Source organism: Aspergillus wentii (assembly GCF_001890725.1).
Source record: "Aspergillus wentii DTO 134E9 unplaced genomic scaffold ASPWEscaffold_3, whole genome shotgun sequence".
Classification (NCBI taxonomy): Eukaryota; Fungi; Ascomycota; class Eurotiomycetes; order Eurotiales; family Aspergillaceae; genus Aspergillus; species Aspergillus wentii.
The window spans coordinates 128,076-145,418 of record NW_024467834.1 but is presented as its reverse complement, the minus strand read 5'-3'; the positions used below and the strand labels follow the sequence as shown (position 1 = coordinate 145,418).

Sequence of the window (17,343 nt, the reverse complement as noted above, 5' to 3'; positions counted from 1 at the left end):
TAATAGGGCCTCGACTGAACTTTTGTCAAGAGAAACATTTCATGTTACTATAAATGCCAGATGCAAAATTCATTTTGCCTCCTTATTGAGTTCAACTGGAGTCCAATCTTTCATGATGGGGTTTTTCCTGATTGCGCTTTTTCTGCAACGCTACATTTCGCCCACTTTGGTCCTTTTTCTCTTCGTCTATATCAACTTGACGAGTTCAGAATGCATTTCAGAGCGAGCTTCCCCAACCTGCCCAGTGTCCTTGATCTCTCTCCCTAGTGGCACACCAAGCCCCATTCCACAAATCCAGCATCAGTTCACCTCGGAAACCCAATCCGATCGGCTCGAGAGAATCAAAAGGCAACAGGCCGTGAGGAAAGCATTCCAACATAGCTGGACAGCCTATAAAGACCATGCCTGGCTGTGGGACGAACTATCACCCATCAGTTGCGGTCGTCAAAACCCGCTTGGGGGCTGGGCAGCGACGCTGGTCGACTCGTTGGACACGTTGATCGTAATGGGTTTAGTCGAAGAGTTCGAAACGGCTCTGCAAGCCCTCAATGAGATCGACTTTTCCACTACGAAAGCACTGAGTGTGAATATCTTCGAGACGACAATCCGATACCTTGGAGGGCTGATTAGTGCTTATGATCTCACGAACGGAAAGCATTCCATCCTGTTGGAAAAGGCCCAGCAACTGGCCGACTTTCTGCTCAAGGCATTTGCTACATCCAATCGAATGCCGCAGACACGATGGGAATGGATCAGGTAACAGGAATAACGCCCATTGCCTAAACGGAGCTCACCAGGTGTAGGGCTGTTTTCGAGTCTTCAACCGAGTCCAGTGAAAGGACCCTCCTTGCTGAAATCGGTTCGTTGGGGCTGGAGTTCACGCGTCTGTCGCAAATAACAGGCGACGCCCAATATTTTGATGCTGTTCAGAGAATCGCCGACCGTCTACACAGTACGCAAAACCGCACCCGGTTGCCCGGTCTATGGCCTGTTTCGGTGGACGCCCGGACTTGGAGTTTCTCGAACTTCTCGAACAGTCACTTTACAGTCGGCGGTATGGCTGATTCTACCTATGAATACCTCGTGAAGGAGTATCTACTTCTTGGGGCACAGTCAGATCAATATCGTGACATGTATATCCATGCCATCGAAGGGATCAAGCAGCACCTACTCTTCCGCGGCATGGACAAAGGAGGACAAGATGTACTCTTCGCCGGAGACATACGATTCAACTCAGGATCTGGTGAAGAGGTTTTCGAGTATCAAATGGAGCACCTCAAGTGTTTCCTTGGGGGTATGGTGGGACTTGGAGCCAGGGTATTCGGGCGTCCAGCTGACTTGACTATCGCACGGAAGCTGGTGGATGGATGCATCTGGGCATATAATCTCATGCCTACGGGTATAATGCCCGAAACGGTATATATAAGTGGGTGTAGAAACTCAACCCGGTGCGAATGGAGGGAAGAAAAGTGGCACCGCGACATCTTTGGGTGGCCCGAGGAAAGGGAAATGCCACCAAATTTACAGGACGCTGTGCAGCGGGTGATTCAACAACATGGACTACAGCCACCGATCCTGGAAGTCGCCGATCCAAAGTATCGTCTGAGGTGAAGTATAGGATGTTGTTGATCAAGACAGTGTCATGCTGACCTTTTCCAGGCCTGAAGCAATCGAGTCGATCTTTACCATATACCGAATTACCGGCGACAAATCATTACAAGACACTGCATGGCAGATTTTTCAGAACATCGAGCGATACACCAAATCAGAGCACGGTTATGCTGCGATCAACGATACGCGCGACATCAAGACATCAAAGCTAGACGTCATGGAAAGCTTCTGGCTTGCCGAGACGTTGAAATACTTTTACCTCATTTTCTCAGATCCAAATCTGATCAGCTTGGATGAGTACGTCCTGTAAGTATATAATTTCTTCTGTACCTAGGAAGCCAATGTCTAATGATGCGTATAGTAATACCGAAGGACATCCGTTCAAGTATATACATGTAAACGTTAGATCATGAAAATGCAATGGATTCAACCAAACAACCTAAACTCCAATTAGGTGATCTAGACAAGGTCCACTGTCCGTTTTAGATATGCGCTCAGTCCGTACCAAGAAAGCGAGTCGTCAATACGAAGTGGTGCCAGAGTTCAACGCACCGTGGGTGAAGATGAGCTTCGCCACCGACGAACCATGCCATCCATGGATACAGTGAAAGCATCGCATAGCACTTTAATTCCTCGACCTTATACAACCGTGACGCATGAATGTGGATGACATAGATCTAGACCCCCGAATTCCTGTTGCTTGGATGCACAACGTTTATTGATCGGGGATATAATTTTTACATTCTCTCGTAGCAATTCCTTAGGAGAAAACAAACAAGTAGACTGACAAGGAATGGTTATCGAAATGATTGCAGCCATTGCGAATGAATATTTCCCTGCTGTTCAATATGATCAGTTAAGATGGGACTCTATCACCACTGCTTGGCCCACGGGACTGGTCACCGGTGGCTACGATTCGCATCATGTACAGCTTCCACTCCGGGAAATCCTGCCAGTCGCGCAGGTGCCTGGGCTATCATCATCATCGGATCAAGCCAGTTATCCAGACGGTTGGAATCATTATCTTCCACATTTACAGTCCCAAGTCAACTCCGGAGCACAATCGCCTGGCACAGACATATTTCTCTACGGATGGCCCGACCAGGCAGACGACACCATCTGTGGCTGGGGCTCCAGCGAGCAGCATACCCGGCGAGTCCGGAAGGAATTCGCTGGACTACTCAAGACATACCAGGTGGAAACGCTGAATGATGCCGGCTGCGGGGATGTCGCGTGGATGAGCATGATCGATCTCCAGGGGGTCGACTATGTCGGTTATGATCTATACGAGCGAGCAAACTGGGCTGAGCTGCGACAACGTGGTTATCAACTGAATATCCTGGATATCACCGCGAATGAATCGCGGCCGGCCGACCTGCTGATTTGCCGTGATGTTTTCATCCATTTGCCCAACGACATGATTCTTCCTGCGTTGGAGCGATTCCGTCGCTCGGCCTCGCTGCTTCTCACCACGAGCTACACGAGCGACTCGAGGACAAGGCAAGGGGAATTCTCCAACTTCCACCGCATGAACGAGCCCAGCCTACGCCATGCTAAGCTCGATCTGACGCTCCCTCCGTTCAATCTCGGCCAGCCGCTGGTTCGGATCCCCGAGGATGCGCCTAACAAATATCTCGGACTCTGGAACATGAGTCGACTGCCAACTGGCCCGTAAGCGATACTGAGGTGAGGACGGGATGAGTTATATCGGTGATAGTAAGGTAGGAAGACAAGCATTTGTTCATCTAGCCAATAATACATAACCACTGGGCGAGTGTAGCCAAGATCGCGTGTACAGTAATAAATCAATGATGTATTTGTCCATCATCCAAGGTCAACGTATAGTTGTGTGGTCTATGGTACGCAGTGGCCAAACCCATGGCATCGATACGGATGATCTCTTGGATTTGCAATAAAGATCTGGTCTAATCATGCCCACGAACATATTGACCTTTGTCCCCTATAGTGTTCCTTGAACAAAGTAGCAGACTAGCCTTGCCGTTTATCATGGCGCGTTCTTTCTTTCTATGTGTGCTGTTCTCGCTGGCTCTTGGAGAGCGCGACTGGCCATGTAAATCCTTCCAGACAGGCCATTGGCAACCACCCCATCTGTCCCTCAACGCGACCGGGGAAACAGACCCCGGATACCTTTTTATAGGCGTGCGAAAGGCAAACGAGGCGGGCACCGCTCCGACCATCTTTGACCGCAATGGCGACATGGTGTGGCAGGGCCCGCATGGGGAGAACCTGAATTTCAAGATGCAAAGGCTGTTCGGCCAGGATGTGATCACATACTGGGATGCACAGCCAGATCTCAGAGTGTTGGGATACGGAACAGCGCATATCCTCGACAGCACATACAAAGAGATCTACACCGTCACGCTGCGCGATAACTTTCACACTCCCAGCGGCAAACAGTTCGACTCGTATATCGATGGCCATGAGCATTACATCACGCCTCAGAACACCATGCTCGTTTCAGCTCTCAATTTCACCCAAGCAGATACCAGCCATCTGAGAAGGGGCACGCCCGACATGTGGGTTTTGGACTCGCTCTTCTACGAGATCGACATTAAGACAAACAAGGTCCTGTTCAAATGGGATGCACTCGAGCATATTCCGATCTCCAAGTCCAGTGTCTCCGTCAAGGGTGGAAAAAAGTTGCATGAGGCCTGGGACGCTTACCATATCAACTCGGTGACTCCCGCCAAACATGGATATGTGGTCAACTTTCGGCATATCCGCTCTGTTTTCTACATCAACAAGGACGGCTCTGTCCGGTGGCAACTGTCGGTGCGTATATCTAAGCTTCCTGGTGTTGGGTATATCCGCTTACCTAGTATATAAAAGGGTGACAATGAGAACCACGGCGACTTCAAGTGCGACAATATCACCTTTGCATGGCAACATGATGCCCGTGTTTACAACGAAACCGACGAAAGCCTGGTCCTCAGTCTCTACAACAACGCTGCCCTCGACCATGACGACCCGGGCCCGTCAACAGGACTAGTCATCCACGTCGATCTCGTCAACAAGAAGGCATGGAGAATCCACGAGCTGACCGATCCCACTGACCATCTGGTGAGTGCCACGCAAGGCAGCTTCCAGCTCCTTCCCAACCGACCAACAGCGCACATGCTGCTGGGCTACGGATCCATACCCAAACTCAAGGAATACGACGCAGACGGCAACATCGTTCTCCGAGGACAATTCGGCACAGATAGATTTTCGGCTAATGCCTACCGCATCTTCAAATTCCCGTGGAGAGCGACTCCGCACTGGGATCCTGCTCTCGTTGTCAATCATACCACTCCGAATACGACGGATCTCTACCTGAGCTGGAACGGTGCCACGCACTATGACAACTGGGCCATTTTCTCGGTCCCGTCTCAGACTTCAACGTTGCTAGAAGGCAAACATCTGCTGGTGCATGCACGAACCGGCTTCGAAACTCACGTCGTTCTGGAGAATAGCGATGCCCGCTTTATCATTGCGGTTGCAAGAGACGGTGAGAGAATGTTGAGCAAGTCCTCCATTGCGGACTTGGGCCAGGGGAAGAATCCTGTTTGTCCTGTTATTGCAAGGAGGATGGCAGACTCTTAATGGGGCCTATCTAGATAGGTTAAGGTGCATAAATTATCAATCTCTCCGTCACATTGACATGCTATACGATGTAGCTAAGCAACCTTTCGTATATTTGCCCTTGACTAGATGAGACTTTATGTAGTATTTCCAAAAGGAAATTCTGCCACGACCTGGGGAAACGTGTACTTCTTAATCTACTTTCTTCCGGCAATCCTGGGCACATCGGATTCACGTTCGATGGATATCGACGATCTTTGAGGTTGGTTGAATGAAGCATCGTAGAACTGAGGTTCTCTTTTGAAGTGGGAAATGCTCGAATTGGGAAAGGTCTTGCGTCGTGTAGCAAGCTCCCCACGTGAAGAATGATGTTGAGGGGGCTAATAAAATGGGAATTATTGGTGGGTGGCAGGATATCAATTTCTTTTTGATGGTTGTGGGTGTTTTGGCATCTTCGCTCCGTTACTGACATCTGACGGCGGTACTGATATACCACACTTTTCGGAATATGCGTTGGTCATTGTTGAGCAGAGCTTGCAGTGTTTTTCCAGTAGGATATATAACTCTAACGTTAGAATCTATGATCCTCGGTATATCCAGATACAGGGCTATAATAGTAAGCTATGTAAAATCATCTTGACTCACTTAGAATGACTAAAGTTCAACCGCATCCATCCAATCAGAAGCGGCGAAAACATAAAGCACCCAAAAATACGAACTGATCTTCACTGGGGCGTACTCGATTCGGTTGAGCCTCGTATTCTCCCGCTCTATTCGGAATTGATAGACCAGTAGCAGACACCAACAGCCTCAAAGGTCGTCCAGATGGAGAACTAAAAGTGCTGATCGTCTTGGACATTTCTGGGCAGCCTGACACAGTGCAATAGATAACTAGCGGCTGATCAGGCTCGTTTTGACGATTGAATTTGTGCATGTTTTGACGACAGACAATATGGATATCCTCTTTCCACGGGCCGACGGCAATGCCACCAGCTGTCAAGGCGATATAGGGACGGGACAGTGTTTGCCCTCGGGGAGCTGTTAGTTTCACACTGTATTTTAGTGGGACAAACTAACATCTTAGGCCCCGGAATACAATACCAGAACAAATGCCCGACTGGCTCTGGTGATGAGGTATTCAGCTTGACACTATACAAATCAACAATTCTAACTCCAATAGTGCTGTTTAAATCGACATTGCGATGTCCCTGAAGGAACCGGATGGTGCAGGGACTCCTCCTGGCAGACCTGCGATGGCAATTTCTACGTCGGCACAGGGGTATACCATCTCCTCCAACACGATGATATCGACTAACATCAACAGCCGCCATGGCCCTGTCCTGGCTCGGACAGTATCAAATGCTGTGTCAAATACGCGAATATGAACAACGGAACATCGAATGCAACAACCACGACCCCCTCCACCCTATCTACAGCAACATCCACCCCGACCACAACCTCATCTTTGTCTCCTGTCACATCCCAGAACACATCCGGATTGAGTGGGTCACAGATCGGTGGCATCGTGGGTGGTGTCGTTGCCGCCTTTCTGATCGCCGTTGTCATTCTAGCTGCGGTATTCTGGAGACGACGAAGACAGGCTCCGGCTGAGTTGAGGGCAGACAGTGAGCATACAGAGCAGTCGGGATATCAACGAGTGGAAGAACCAGAACAGCCAGACCGTACGAGTGATATTCCGATGCTGGCTGGCGTTGAGAAAAAAGAGCTGGATGGACAGGCTGTGCACAGACCGGAAGTGAGGATTGAGAATACATTTGCCGAGTTGCCTGGATCGGTACAGCTGGCAGAGTTACCTGCTGGGGCAGTAAAGAGGTGAAAAGGATTGATCAATGCGTTCAAGGAGTTGGATTCAATAAAATATGGAGCACAGTAAGTAGTAATAATAAGTAATCATATGTAATCATATTGTCGTGTTTATATACCAACCGGGTACATCTTTAATTTGGAAATCTGATGGTAGTACAGAGCAATATCCATCAGTCAGAACCACAATATCCATCTATTTACCATCACTAACTATATAAAGTGTTCAGATCATGCGATAATCTATAAAAAGAAAAACGATAAGATAGACGTCGACCCACTCCGGCCAATCACATCCCCCAGATTACTCCACGCGGCAGAAACGCCCAAACACCAAAACTGCAACTTCCGCATTCATCGCGACGTTAAGTCTGTTTCACCATCTTTGCATGTTTACTTTTGCCTCCAGTCGCCCATCATGGATCCCTCCACGTATATAGACCCCCAACTCACCGTCTCCGATCGTCTGGTGGTCGACAACCTGCTCGACGACATCAAGCCGACCGGCAAGCACCCCTGAGTCTCTCCCGCCCGTAGTTTTCCACTAACATCTTCCAGGAGACAAACTCACCACCGAAGAAACCATCGAGAAACTGGGCCATTTCAACGATGCATCCCATGCTGGCTTTGATCCGACCGTGTTCCAGTTGTGGGATCTTTCCTATCTCAAAGCGAAACTGCCCCCGGTCATCCAGCAGCATGTGTTGCTGCCGTACATCGACTGGGCCAAAGGCATCGTGCGAGTCCCAACGGATGTGGTCATGGTAACCCATCTGATCCTGTACTTTACCACTTTGGTTCCCTCTGCCTTTTATCTGTATTATCGCTTTTCGTGGTGGCACGGTGTTCTGCACTGGATCCTCCAGCTGTGGTACTGCGGTGCCTTTACCCTCATGAAGCACCAACACATCCACGGCAATGGTGTCCTCTCGTCCAAGTATGTTGTCTTTGACACGCTGTTCCCCTATCTGCTCGATCCCATGCTGGGTCATACCTGGAACTCGTACTTCTACCACCATATCAAACACCACCACGTCGAGGGCAACGGTCCCGACGATCTCAGCACGACCATGTTTTACGATCGCGACAGCATCGCTGACCTCGCCCGCTATGTCGGTCGCTTCTTCTTTCTCATCTGGTTTGATCTTCCCAGATACTTTTGGAGAAAGGGACAGACCAAGTATGCCCTCAGAGCTGGTTTCTGGGAGTTGAGCAACTACTTGTCGCTGTATCTGCTGTATAACTATGTCAACGCCAGAGCGACTGTGTTTGTCTTTCTCCTTCCTCTGACCGTCATGCGACTTGGTTTGATGGTGGGCAACTGGGGACAGCATGCCTTTGTCGACCCCATTGACCCGGACTCGGACTTTCGATCCAGCATCACCTTGATCGATGTTCCGGTGAGTCTCTCTTCTTACCCTATATGTAAGATATAACTGACCCAAACAGAGTAACCGCTTCTCTTTCAACGATGGATACCACACCTCGCACCACTTGAACCCTCGTCGCCACTGGCGCGACCACCCCGTTGCCTTTGTCAAGCAGAAGGAACGCTATGCCGAGGAACGCGCTCTTGTCTTCCGTAACATCGACTACATCTTCATCACCGTCCATCTGATGCGGAAAGACTACCCCCATCTGGCCAGGTGTCTCATTCCGATGGGCGACCAGATTGGCATGACCATGAAGCAGCGAGAAGACATGCTGCGGAGCTGGACTCGCCGATTCCCCAAGCCAACCAAGGCAGCTTGATTGTTATGCAAGATATATAGTCCGTATGTATTATAATCGTGTATTATTATAGAATGATAGATAGAATAAAAGTCATGTCACATCGGATGAATTATGGCAATCTCGGTCTTTGCTCCAACCGAAACTCCGCCGATCGTCATTCGTATTCGTACAGACTGCCATTTTGGTTCGTGTTCGTTTATACATCCTGGCTTCTATACGCGTATTCGGATTCATCGTGGAACTCATATTCCTGTCGAATGATGTCAATAATTAAGAATAAATTTATATAAAGCACTCCCCATCCTGCTCCTCACCCCAGACATTGTCAAAATGCGTCTCTCAACCATCAACATCGCCTTTCTGGCGCTTTCCCTTCAAGTCCACGCAGATACATCTCCTCCATCTCCGGAACCCATTCAAGTAACCGAACTACCTCTTCCCCCTGTCGTTCCCACCGATGCTCCAGGCTCCTGCTCCTCCAAAATCAACCCCCACCACACAGGATGCATTGGCAAAACCTCCGTCATCCAAGGTGGAAGCTTCCTTCCCGATGGCAACCACGTCACTGTCGCTGTCAACTTCACCGGTGCTCCACCATCTCCTAGTCCTGGTAGCATCTACACCGGCACACAGCTGATCCTCGTCCGGACCAACGGGACGACCTTTTCCAACGGCGATGCCTGGAAGTGTATCACCTGCGGTATCCCAGCGGGCAATCGAAACGGAAGTAAGGAAATAAAAGACTATCCGCAGACATTTCACGATGGAAAGCGTTTGCTGGCTGGGTACAACATCATCCAGTCGAACGCAGATCTGGCTAGTGATGAATGTACCCCGAATAACACGTTCATCTACCCGATTCGGTGGAACAATAGACCAGATGGATCGGGGAGTGGTGGGACGATTCGCGAATTGCGGCTCCATCCGGATAATGTGCATATTGGGTTTAATTCGTTTGGTCAGTCGAATGGGGTGCTGGATCAGTTTGGATACTTTGCGAGGCTGGAGTTCAATCCTTCGCCCGAGAGAGGAAGTCCACGAGTGCCGCGATATGATCTTGTGGAGGTGACTCGGTTGTTTGATCCGAATGCGACGCAGTTTCTCTCCGTCGATGGAGACCGTCTCGTTATTAACAAGTCTGCTGTGACTGTTGGTGAATTCCGGGGCTTCACTGGCCGTGGCGATGAAGTTACGTATGTTGGCAATTCATGGGAGTCGTCGAATATCGATCTTTTTGCTGCTCATCTCACCACCGGCAAGGTCCGTCGTCTGACCAGCCATCCTGGATATGCTGATCCCATCGATGTGTCGCCTGATGGCAAGTGGAATGTCATCTTGGATACCCGCAGTAACAACCGCACGATGTTCATGGCGGGAATGCGCCATATCCCAGCCATTACTGATCTGGTTTCGACGACGATTGCAGCGACAATCAGGAATAATGGACCACGTCGGTTCTTCCAGCCGTGGTTGTTGGATCGAGATGGCGATCGTGGGTCTTACTATGGGCAACAGATCAATGCAGCTGGTGATGGCAGTCCTGGGAGTGCCAATGATCCCGAATGGAATGCGATGGCCGATCCACGATGGTCTCCGGATGGCACGAAGATAGTCTATTTCCAGGCATTGACAGTTCCTCCGGCCTGTGGAGGAAGGAATCCTCTTCCCTGTCCGAAATCAACTGCGCCTGGTGGACGAGTTTATCGGCTGATGCTGGCGACTCTAACCAGTCGTAATCCTGTCCATCCAGAGCCAGTCAAGCCGGTTTCTGACATTGTCCCCTGGGGTGTTCCGTACGAAGCAGGCAGTGAAGCTGCGGCTCGTCCGTATCCTCCAGCAGGCAACTATACACTGCATGGACAATCATCCGGTTCTGCTCATGTCACATTGGCAAATGATCCAACTGCATCCTTCATCAACAGTGTTGCAGTCAGCTATACCAACTTCTCCGATGATGGCCTTAACTTCATCTCCGGGAATGAGAAAGTCACCATGACTCCTCTATCGGTAACACTCCAACAAGTCGACTGGTACTCCAACCTCACCTCCACCGGCAAATCAAACAGCACCAAAAAGACCAGCCCAGACGGATTCCACATCCGCATGGATAGCATGACCAATATCTTCAACGCCAACGGGACCTTGACCACCACTGTTGACGGAGTGGTGTATGAACAGCCCGCCAACGGGACTTAGACTTAGCACTCTGCATGAAACGGATATCTTGGCTTCTCCTTTCTTCAGACAGTAATTTAGTAATCCTGAAGTGCAGATTAACTTGGCATGTTGCAGCTTCTTCTTGGCTGAAGCGTGTGGGGATCTGAAGGACCCTGAAACTCGGCTTGTCACCGAGTCGCTTGGCTTTATTGTACATAGTATATATAAGTATCTGTCTTGTCAAGTAATCTTCGAGTATATTCACATCTACATTCTTTCTTCCTACTGTATTATATATATATTGTATACTATGAAGACTTCTCTTCTTTCTCTCCAGCTGCTGGCCAGCTGTGCTGCTGCTCTTCCCCATGCAGATCACAAACGTGACAACACCTCCTGGAATCCCCCGTCCAACTTGGTCACCCCATTGAACGAGGTATGCATCTGTCTAACATATAATTGATCTTGGTCTAAATCTTTAGGTCTGGAAACACGAAATGTCCACGTACAGCGACCCCCTCGGCTTCAAAAACTACGGCTTCGATCAGGTCATCGACGGCAAGGGCAAAATCAACTACTGTGTACGCTGGGAGTCCGATGGAAGCGTCTCTCTTGCCCAGCGTGAGTCCGTTGAAAAAGTCATTCGTCGTTCGTACAATCAGTGGATTGCCAAGTTGGCTGGGTTTGACGGGTGGCCGTATGAGTCTGCTGATGTGAATGTTGTTGGGTGGGCGGTTAAGGATGAATCCCTTTTACAAGGGGATACGTCTGGGATTCAGGTTTATACCGATACGGATGATGATGGGGCGCCCCAGTGTGCGCCTGCTTGTGGAAGGTTCTTTCATCAGGATGGAGATTATGCAAGTTGTGATGCTGGGGCTGATCGTCACTATGGTGTGTTATCTTTTTCTCACAAGGATGATGGTTACTGACTATACCAGACCAGAGTTTATGGTTGACAGCCGGCTTTGAAGGAGGAGCAGGAGGCGATTGGGGCCAGCGAGTGGGCAGTGACTACTTTATGCAGAATATGGACAGTGACAATATGCACATCTATCTCCATGAAGTTGGACATACATTTGCTCTTGATGGTATGTCACCCTTATTCTGTTCTAAAGTATATAGCTAACAGAATAGATTTCTACGATTGGACTCCCACCGGACAGACCAGCTTCATCATGAACGCTGGCAGTGCGACTGAAATCACCGAGTTCGATACGTGGATGGTTCGTGACTGGTGGAGGCATCTGAAGTCGAGATATTCTCTGTAGACTATATACCGAGTATCTACAGCTCTTTGTTGCAGTTGCATGTTGTCTGTCCCAGTGGCTTGTATCCCTTGTATCCATCGTCAACAACATCAGCCAAGATCTTGCGATACCCCTTCACTCCACCCAGATAGAATGGAATCCCGTGTCTCTTTCCTGCGATGTTATCTCCTGTAAGCCACGACGAAGTCTTATCAAAGAGTGTCTTTGAGCTCATCTCCTCGCACATGTCCGTCCATTCCTCTTCCGCAGAGGGTTTGACTTCCACCACCGGGCTCAAGCCATCCCCTATCTTCAGTCCCGTGGCACGGGAAATAAGAGTTGATATAAAATTGATCTGCTCTTCAAGGATTGGGGGGATGTTGGCAAATGGGGAATACGGCCCCGTGACCATGAAGAAATTGGGAAAGTCGACGACGGAAATACCGAGATAGGCGGTTGCCCGCTTCTCCCAGTGCTTCTTGAGTGTTTCCTTCCGGCCGGTGATGGGGAGAACGTTGTACGTCCCCTCTACACCATCGAAGCCGGTGGCGCAGACTATCACGTCCAGATCGTATGCTCCGTCTGTTGTCTCGATGCCGGTCTCGGTGATGGCCGTGATGGGCGTCTCTGTGGTGTTGACAATGTCCACGTTCTCACGGTTGAACTTCTCGTAGTAGTTGGTCGTGCAGAGGGGTCTTCTCGCGTAGAGCTGATTTGGAATAAGCTTCTCTGCCTTGACAGGATCCTTGACGATCGCTCTGATCTTCCGCTTGATGAACTCGGCTGCTTCGTGGTTTGCCTGTTCGTCCACGGCGATATCACCAAATGTCCCAAACATAAAGTCAAAACCGCCGCCGTGCTGCCATCCTTCTTCGAATATTCTCTCGCGCTCTTCTGCATCAACGCTCATCGTTGGTATGGTCGTTTCTCTGGCCCCGAGGCACCAGGTGGTGTCTTTCATTTCCTTCCACACCTTCTCGTATCGATCATTGATCGCTTGTCTTTCTTCTGCTGAAATTTCACGCTCACCAGAGGGCACGACATATTGAGGCGTTCGCTGGAACGAGACTAATCGGTCGACGTGATCGGCCACGGCACTGATAATTTGGACACCAGTCGAGCCATTTCCAATAACTCCGACACGTTTTCCCTCTAGACTGTACGGTTCTGGCCAGGCTGACGTGTGAAGGAGATCTCCCTTGAAACTATCAAGACCGGGAATGTTGGGGTAGTTGCGCGTGTTCAGCAACCCCATCGCGGTAATGAGATATCGTGCCGTCCATGTGCCCTGGGTCGTGTGGATAGTCCACATCTGGGAATCCTCATCCCAGTCTGCAGCCGTCATCTTGGTGTTGAACTGCATGTGTCGTCGAAGATCGTGACGCTCGACAACATGTTGCAGGTACGCGAGAACCTCTGGCTGTCGCACATAATTTCTCTTCCAGGGATATTTGCGAAGATCCTCTAGATCCCAGGAAAATCGATAGACAACAGAGTACGTACTGAAACCGTCAGATGTGGACTGGACTTTATTCTTCGCTGAGCATCAACATACTCGGATAACGCGCCCGGATAGCGATTCCAATACCAGGTTCCTCCAACATCACCAGCCGTATCGATGACTTTGACAGAGAGATTCTGATCAACGAGCTTTTTGCACGCGTAGATACCCCCAAAGCCAGCGCCGACAACGAGAGCGTCGAAATTTAGTTGAGCCATGGTGAGTTGGGTCGATGGAGAGGAAATGCGATCGAGGAACGCTTATAATACCCAACCCCTCTTCCAATGTGACTGAAAAGAATACTTTGCATTTCTCGCTGGTCATCTGCAAGGATGCTACCAGGATGCTCCAACACATGCATAGCCGCGGGTATTCCCATCCATAGATCACGGCGGTGATCCTGGAAAGTGGGTATACTTCAGCTGAAATGTGGGAATGTGATATTTACCTACGCTGTGATAGGTGCGTTCTACCACCTGGTTAATATCTTCCCTGGAGATGCATATGCATGACCCCTCTTAATGGACGCATTTAGTGTGGAAATAATATCCGCAAGCCATCAGAGATTTAGCCATGGACATGTGAATTGAAGAGTTGGTTACATATTCCCTATCTAATCATCAGGCAGACCTAGCCTACTTATATGCAATACCTTGTCCAGTGAAAAATCTGCTCCATGCAGGCCATATCACCACTCATATTAGTGATTCAACTTTTAGCGGAATGGATATTATCACGGCTAGAATCATGAGCTCTATTGGTTTGATAGAGCCAGAAGGGCCTATCTAGTATGGCAAGCCCCATATGTGAGTCGAAATAGTACATATATGCCTATTTAATTCAATGCCTGCTTCCTTATTGCTGGGAGACATTGATAGACTCGATATCATCAAGATAATTCCCCTTAGAATCTCTGTAATCCCCCCAGTTTGCCTGAATGGCCTCTTTGAACTTGTCGGCATCTAAAGCGGAAGTTTCAACTCTTGATTAAAATAATCAGCCTCGGTCTGGGGAAAAGGGTGATATGGAAGGACATACGTAGCCGTAACAGAGTCTTCGCTAACAGCCTCAACCTGGCCTTTGGTGAAAGAACCACCCATTTCTCGCACTATGTCTTCCAAAACCCTCAACAGGAGGCCCTGTCTATTGACGCATGAGCAGAGAGTTGATATGGGTGTAATGTTGACAAGACATACTCATCACCAGGTTTTCCAAAATAGTAACAACTGCAATTGGTATCGATCTCAATGCGCTGGTTAAAAGAAGGTTAGATGATGCCCGATTATAGGGGATAAAAAGCCTACAAAGCTGGACTGTTGTATGTGAGTATCATACTGTAAACAAGGTAATAACGTGCTATCAGAAACTTACCATCTTGGAGTAGTTTGTGAATAAATAAAGGAACTCAATAGAATGTAGTAAGACAGAGTATGAGAGAAAAATGCGAGGATCATTCTAAGCTGGAAGTTGGCAGCTTTATATAGGCTGTTCAATTTCAGCTGTGTATGCCGATCAGCAACACAGCCCGCAAGTTCCCACCCAACTTGACGTCAAGATCCAGAATATGCCATGTTATGAGCTGAACAACCTCAGCCGCAGCTGAAGAACACGGTGTTTCTCTCAGGCCCAACATTCATCCGCAAATACAGCCTTTCTCCCCCTGCTCTCATTCGATACTCATCTTCCAAGAGGAATAAATCGTCTACATTCATGGGATGTTCAAAAGTTTCTTCACTATCAATTGGCAATGAAAGGGCTTCAACAGTTGATCTAGTATGTAACTTCAAGTATATCTATCTATATGTATAACTGCAGTTACTTCAACCCATTCTGGTTCTCTCCTAAAGTACTTTTTCTCTTTTTATTCAAATTTACCCCCAGAGTAGGGGACGGAATCCGTTCTGGTATGAGAAGATACAAACATTAAGTCACTTTAATTTAACCACTGACAGAAGACCAAGAGATTTCGTCGAAAATGATTTATTTTGGTGTTTTACATATTTTATCTGTAATGTCATTCAAACGAGAGTTGTTTTGAAGACATAAGGTTGTTCTACGATAACTGTCGGTTATATATATCCACAACAAAAGAACAAATAGTCAAAATAGTTTTGATACACCACAATCCAACTGATAAAGAGGAAGTTCAATTAAATTACTATGACTAATGACCATAACTATTCGATATAATAGTTTTAATATTATATGGATGCTCTGCAAGATCGATGCCAAGACCCCAATCCGGTTAGCGCCATCGACTGATTTTGTTGTCTTTTGTATGGCTTCATTTCCTTTCCAGGACAACCATGTCTGCGGCTCTTTGGGGCCGTCGCGCCTTTGTCTCCCCTCATCCTCATCTTCGCATCTCTCTTTCTGTTCTACCTCTGACCCGCCAATCCATCTCTCGCCATGCTTTCTCTACCGACTCCTCCAAAAACGAGCCCTCCCCATCCTCTCCGAAATCCTCCTCCTTGACGCTTCCCTCCAACAATTCCACAACTGTGATAGCCCTCGAATATGGAGTCAATGCTCCTCGAACCACGAGACCCCCTGAGCTCAATCTCCCCGAGCGTATCCCCTCGTCCTCAAAGCTGTCCGCCAAATTCAAACGCTTCATCGGAATCGGACGAGCCTACGCCTCCTTCTACAAGACGGGGCTGAAAAATGTCTACCACAATTATCGCGCCTCATTGCCTATCCGTCGTGCGTTGGGACTCTCCCCGTATATTCCTGTCTCTCCTCCTCCCACCCTCTCCACGGCGGCCAAAACGATTGCCTTTCGCAAGGCGATCCACACATTCAACCTCAGCCGGTCGCATTTTCAACTCGTCCGTCGATCGGCCGGCGATGCCCGCCGGATGATCCCCTTCACACTACTCCTCCTCATCTGTGACGAATTGACGCCGATTCTCCTCCCCATCATCGGCAATGCCATCATTCCCCTGGCCTGCTGGACGCCCGGACAGATCGAAAAAGAGCGGAGCATCAAAACAACACGCAAGCACGGCGCCATGACTGCCCATAAAGCCGACCACCCCGATGCCCAGACTTCCTTTTCTGCTGGCTCAGAACAGGAATTGGAATTGCTGGCGAAACAATATGCGAATGCGGAGTGGGCCGAGAAAATCGCGTCCAGCGAGGGTGTTTTGAGGGCGTGTGCTGTGTTCAACCTCGTCAAGGCGCATGATCGGTTCGGACGTCTGCCTCTCGTCCCGCAGGTGTATAGGCCTCGTCTCAGACGCTACGTGGAATACCTGAACGTGGATGACTCTTTGATTCGCACCTCTGGCGGAGTTCAAGCCATGGATGCTCTTGAGGTGAGACTATCCGTCGAGGAACGTGGAGGAATCGATGTGTCCGAGGGCAAGGTGGGAGAAGAGGCCGAGAAAGAGGAGAGATTGTGGTTAGAACGATGGTTGGAGAGTAGAAGAGAATCATGATGATGATTGATAGAACTGTATAGTAATGTATGATAGACTGCGTCTACTACAGGGATCATAGAACATGAATGTATAAACGATTCAATTTGATTAATCAATCCGTTGTTTGTTGATGCTATTCCGACAACTGCACAAGATGCCCTCCCGTCTACCGTACATTATCTCCGGCTTCCCATCTCCGATCGATTCATCATTCCCCTCACTCTTATCATTCTTCAGCTTCGCAGACAGTATCTCCAGATCT

At 48.9% G+C, this 17,343-nt stretch overlaps 9 protein-coding genes across 9 annotated transcripts; 8 read left to right on the top strand and 1 right to left on the bottom strand.

The window, feature by feature from the left end:
• Positions 1-115: 115 nt before the first annotated feature.
• ASPWEDRAFT_106866 (glycoside hydrolase family 47 protein) lies at positions 116-2,024 on the top strand (the record flags this gene model as incomplete). Its single annotated transcript, XM_040827843.1, has 4 exons — positions 116-756; positions 804-1,607; positions 1,660-1,917; positions 1,973-2,024. 4 exons carry the CDS (start codon positions 116-118, stop codon positions 2,022-2,024), a joined length of 1,755 nt encoding a protein of 584 aa, XP_040690012.1.
• Positions 2,025-2,404: 380 nt separating this feature from the next.
• Positions 2,405-3,404, top strand: ASPWEDRAFT_37906 (uncharacterized protein; the record flags this gene model as incomplete). Its single annotated transcript, XM_040834785.1, has 1 exon — positions 2,405-3,404. One exon carries the CDS (start codon positions 2,405-2,407, stop codon positions 3,284-3,286), a length of 882 nt encoding a protein of 293 aa, XP_040690011.1. The 3' UTR covers positions 3,287-3,404.
• Positions 3,405-3,594: 190 nt separating this feature from the next.
• On the top strand, positions 3,595-5,267 carry ASPWEDRAFT_151666 (arylsulfotransferase family protein). The gene is made up of 2 exons (XM_040829610.1): positions 3,595-4,404; positions 4,462-5,267. Exons 1-2 carry the CDS (start codon positions 3,619-3,621, stop codon positions 5,212-5,214), a joined length of 1,539 nt encoding a protein of 512 aa, XP_040690010.1. The 5' UTR covers positions 3,595-3,618; the 3' UTR covers positions 5,215-5,267.
• Positions 5,268-6,127: 860 nt separating this feature from the next.
• Positions 6,128-7,246, top strand: ASPWEDRAFT_37903 (EGFR-like transmembrane domain-containing protein). Its single transcript, XM_040834784.1, has 4 exons — positions 6,128-6,233; positions 6,278-6,327; positions 6,374-6,472; positions 6,518-7,246. The coding sequence occupies exons 1-4, from the start codon at positions 6,146-6,148 to the stop codon at positions 7,028-7,030; spliced, it is 750 nt and encodes a 249-aa protein (XP_040690009.1). The 5' UTR covers positions 6,128-6,145; the 3' UTR covers positions 7,031-7,246.
• Positions 7,247-7,298: 52 nt separating this feature from the next.
• ASPWEDRAFT_37902 (fatty acid desaturase) lies at positions 7,299-8,919 on the top strand. The gene is made up of 3 exons (XM_040834783.1): positions 7,299-7,523; positions 7,576-8,417; positions 8,467-8,919. Exons 1-3 carry the CDS (start codon positions 7,436-7,438, stop codon positions 8,767-8,769), a joined length of 1,233 nt encoding a protein of 410 aa, XP_040690008.1. The 5' UTR covers positions 7,299-7,435; the 3' UTR covers positions 8,770-8,919.
• Positions 8,920-9,050: 131 nt separating this feature from the next.
• On the top strand, positions 9,051-11,190 carry ASPWEDRAFT_37901 (TolB family protein). The gene has a single exon (XM_040834782.1). The coding sequence runs from the start codon at positions 9,082-9,084 to the stop codon at positions 10,945-10,947; it is 1,866 nt and encodes a 621-aa protein (XP_040690007.1). The 5' UTR covers positions 9,051-9,081; the 3' UTR covers positions 10,948-11,190.
• Positions 11,191-11,218: 28 nt separating this feature from the next.
• On the top strand, positions 11,219-12,179 carry ASPWEDRAFT_107377 (uncharacterized protein; the record flags this gene model as incomplete). Its single annotated transcript, XM_040827883.1, has 4 exons — positions 11,219-11,344; positions 11,391-11,802; positions 11,850-11,999; positions 12,046-12,179. 4 exons carry the CDS (start codon positions 11,219-11,221, stop codon positions 12,177-12,179), a joined length of 822 nt encoding a protein of 273 aa, XP_040690006.1.
• Positions 12,180-12,195: 16 nt separating this feature from the next.
• Positions 12,196-13,877, bottom strand: ASPWEDRAFT_109054 (flavin-containing monooxygenase; the record flags this gene model as incomplete). The annotated part of the gene is made up of 2 exons (XM_040828051.1): positions 12,196-13,660; positions 13,714-13,877. The coding sequence occupies 2 exons, from the start codon at positions 13,875-13,877 to the stop codon at positions 12,196-12,198; spliced, it is 1,629 nt and encodes a 542-aa protein (XP_040690005.1).
• Positions 13,878-15,965: 2,088 nt separating this feature from the next.
• ASPWEDRAFT_37899 (uncharacterized protein) lies at positions 15,966-17,268 on the top strand (the record flags this gene model as incomplete). The annotated part of the gene is made up of 1 exon (XM_040834781.1): positions 15,966-17,268. One exon carries the CDS (start codon positions 15,966-15,968, stop codon positions 17,097-17,099), a length of 1,134 nt encoding a protein of 377 aa, XP_040690004.1. The 3' UTR covers positions 17,100-17,268.
• Between the last annotated feature and the right edge of the window lie 75 nt (positions 17,269-17,343).

Bases quoted from the DNA above. Each gene is read 5' to 3' on its own strand.
- ASPWEDRAFT_37901 (XM_040834782.1), top strand. From the start codon at position 9,082: ATGCGTCTCTCAACCATCAACATCGCCTTTCTGGCGCTTTCCCTTCAA.
- ASPWEDRAFT_37902 (XM_040834783.1), top strand. From the start codon at position 7,436: ATGGATCCCTCCACGTATATAGACCCCCAACTCACCGTCTCCGATCGT. The intron at 7,524-7,575 runs GCAAGCACCCCT...AACATCTTCCAG, and splicing joins CGACGACATCAAGCCGACCG to GAGACAAACTCACCACCGAA. The intron at 8,418-8,466 runs GTGAGTCTCTCT...TGACCCAAACAG, and splicing joins TCACCTTGATCGATGTTCCG to AGTAACCGCTTCTCTTTCAA.
- ASPWEDRAFT_151666 (XM_040829610.1), top strand. From the start codon at position 3,619: ATGGCGCGTTCTTTCTTTCTATGTGTGCTGTTCTCGCTGGCTCTTGGA. The intron at 4,405-4,461 runs GTGCGTATATCT...AGTATATAAAAG, and splicing joins CTGTCCGGTGGCAACTGTCG to GGTGACAATGAGAACCACGG.
- ASPWEDRAFT_37903 (XM_040834784.1), top strand. From the start codon at position 6,146: ATGGATATCCTCTTTCCACGGGCCGACGGCAATGCCACCAGCTGTCAA. The intron at 6,328-6,373 runs GTATTCAGCTTG...TAACTCCAATAG, and splicing joins CGACTGGCTCTGGTGATGAG to TGCTGTTTAAATCGACATTG. The intron at 6,473-6,517 runs GTATACCATCTC...TAACATCAACAG, and splicing joins ATTTCTACGTCGGCACAGGG to CCGCCATGGCCCTGTCCTGG.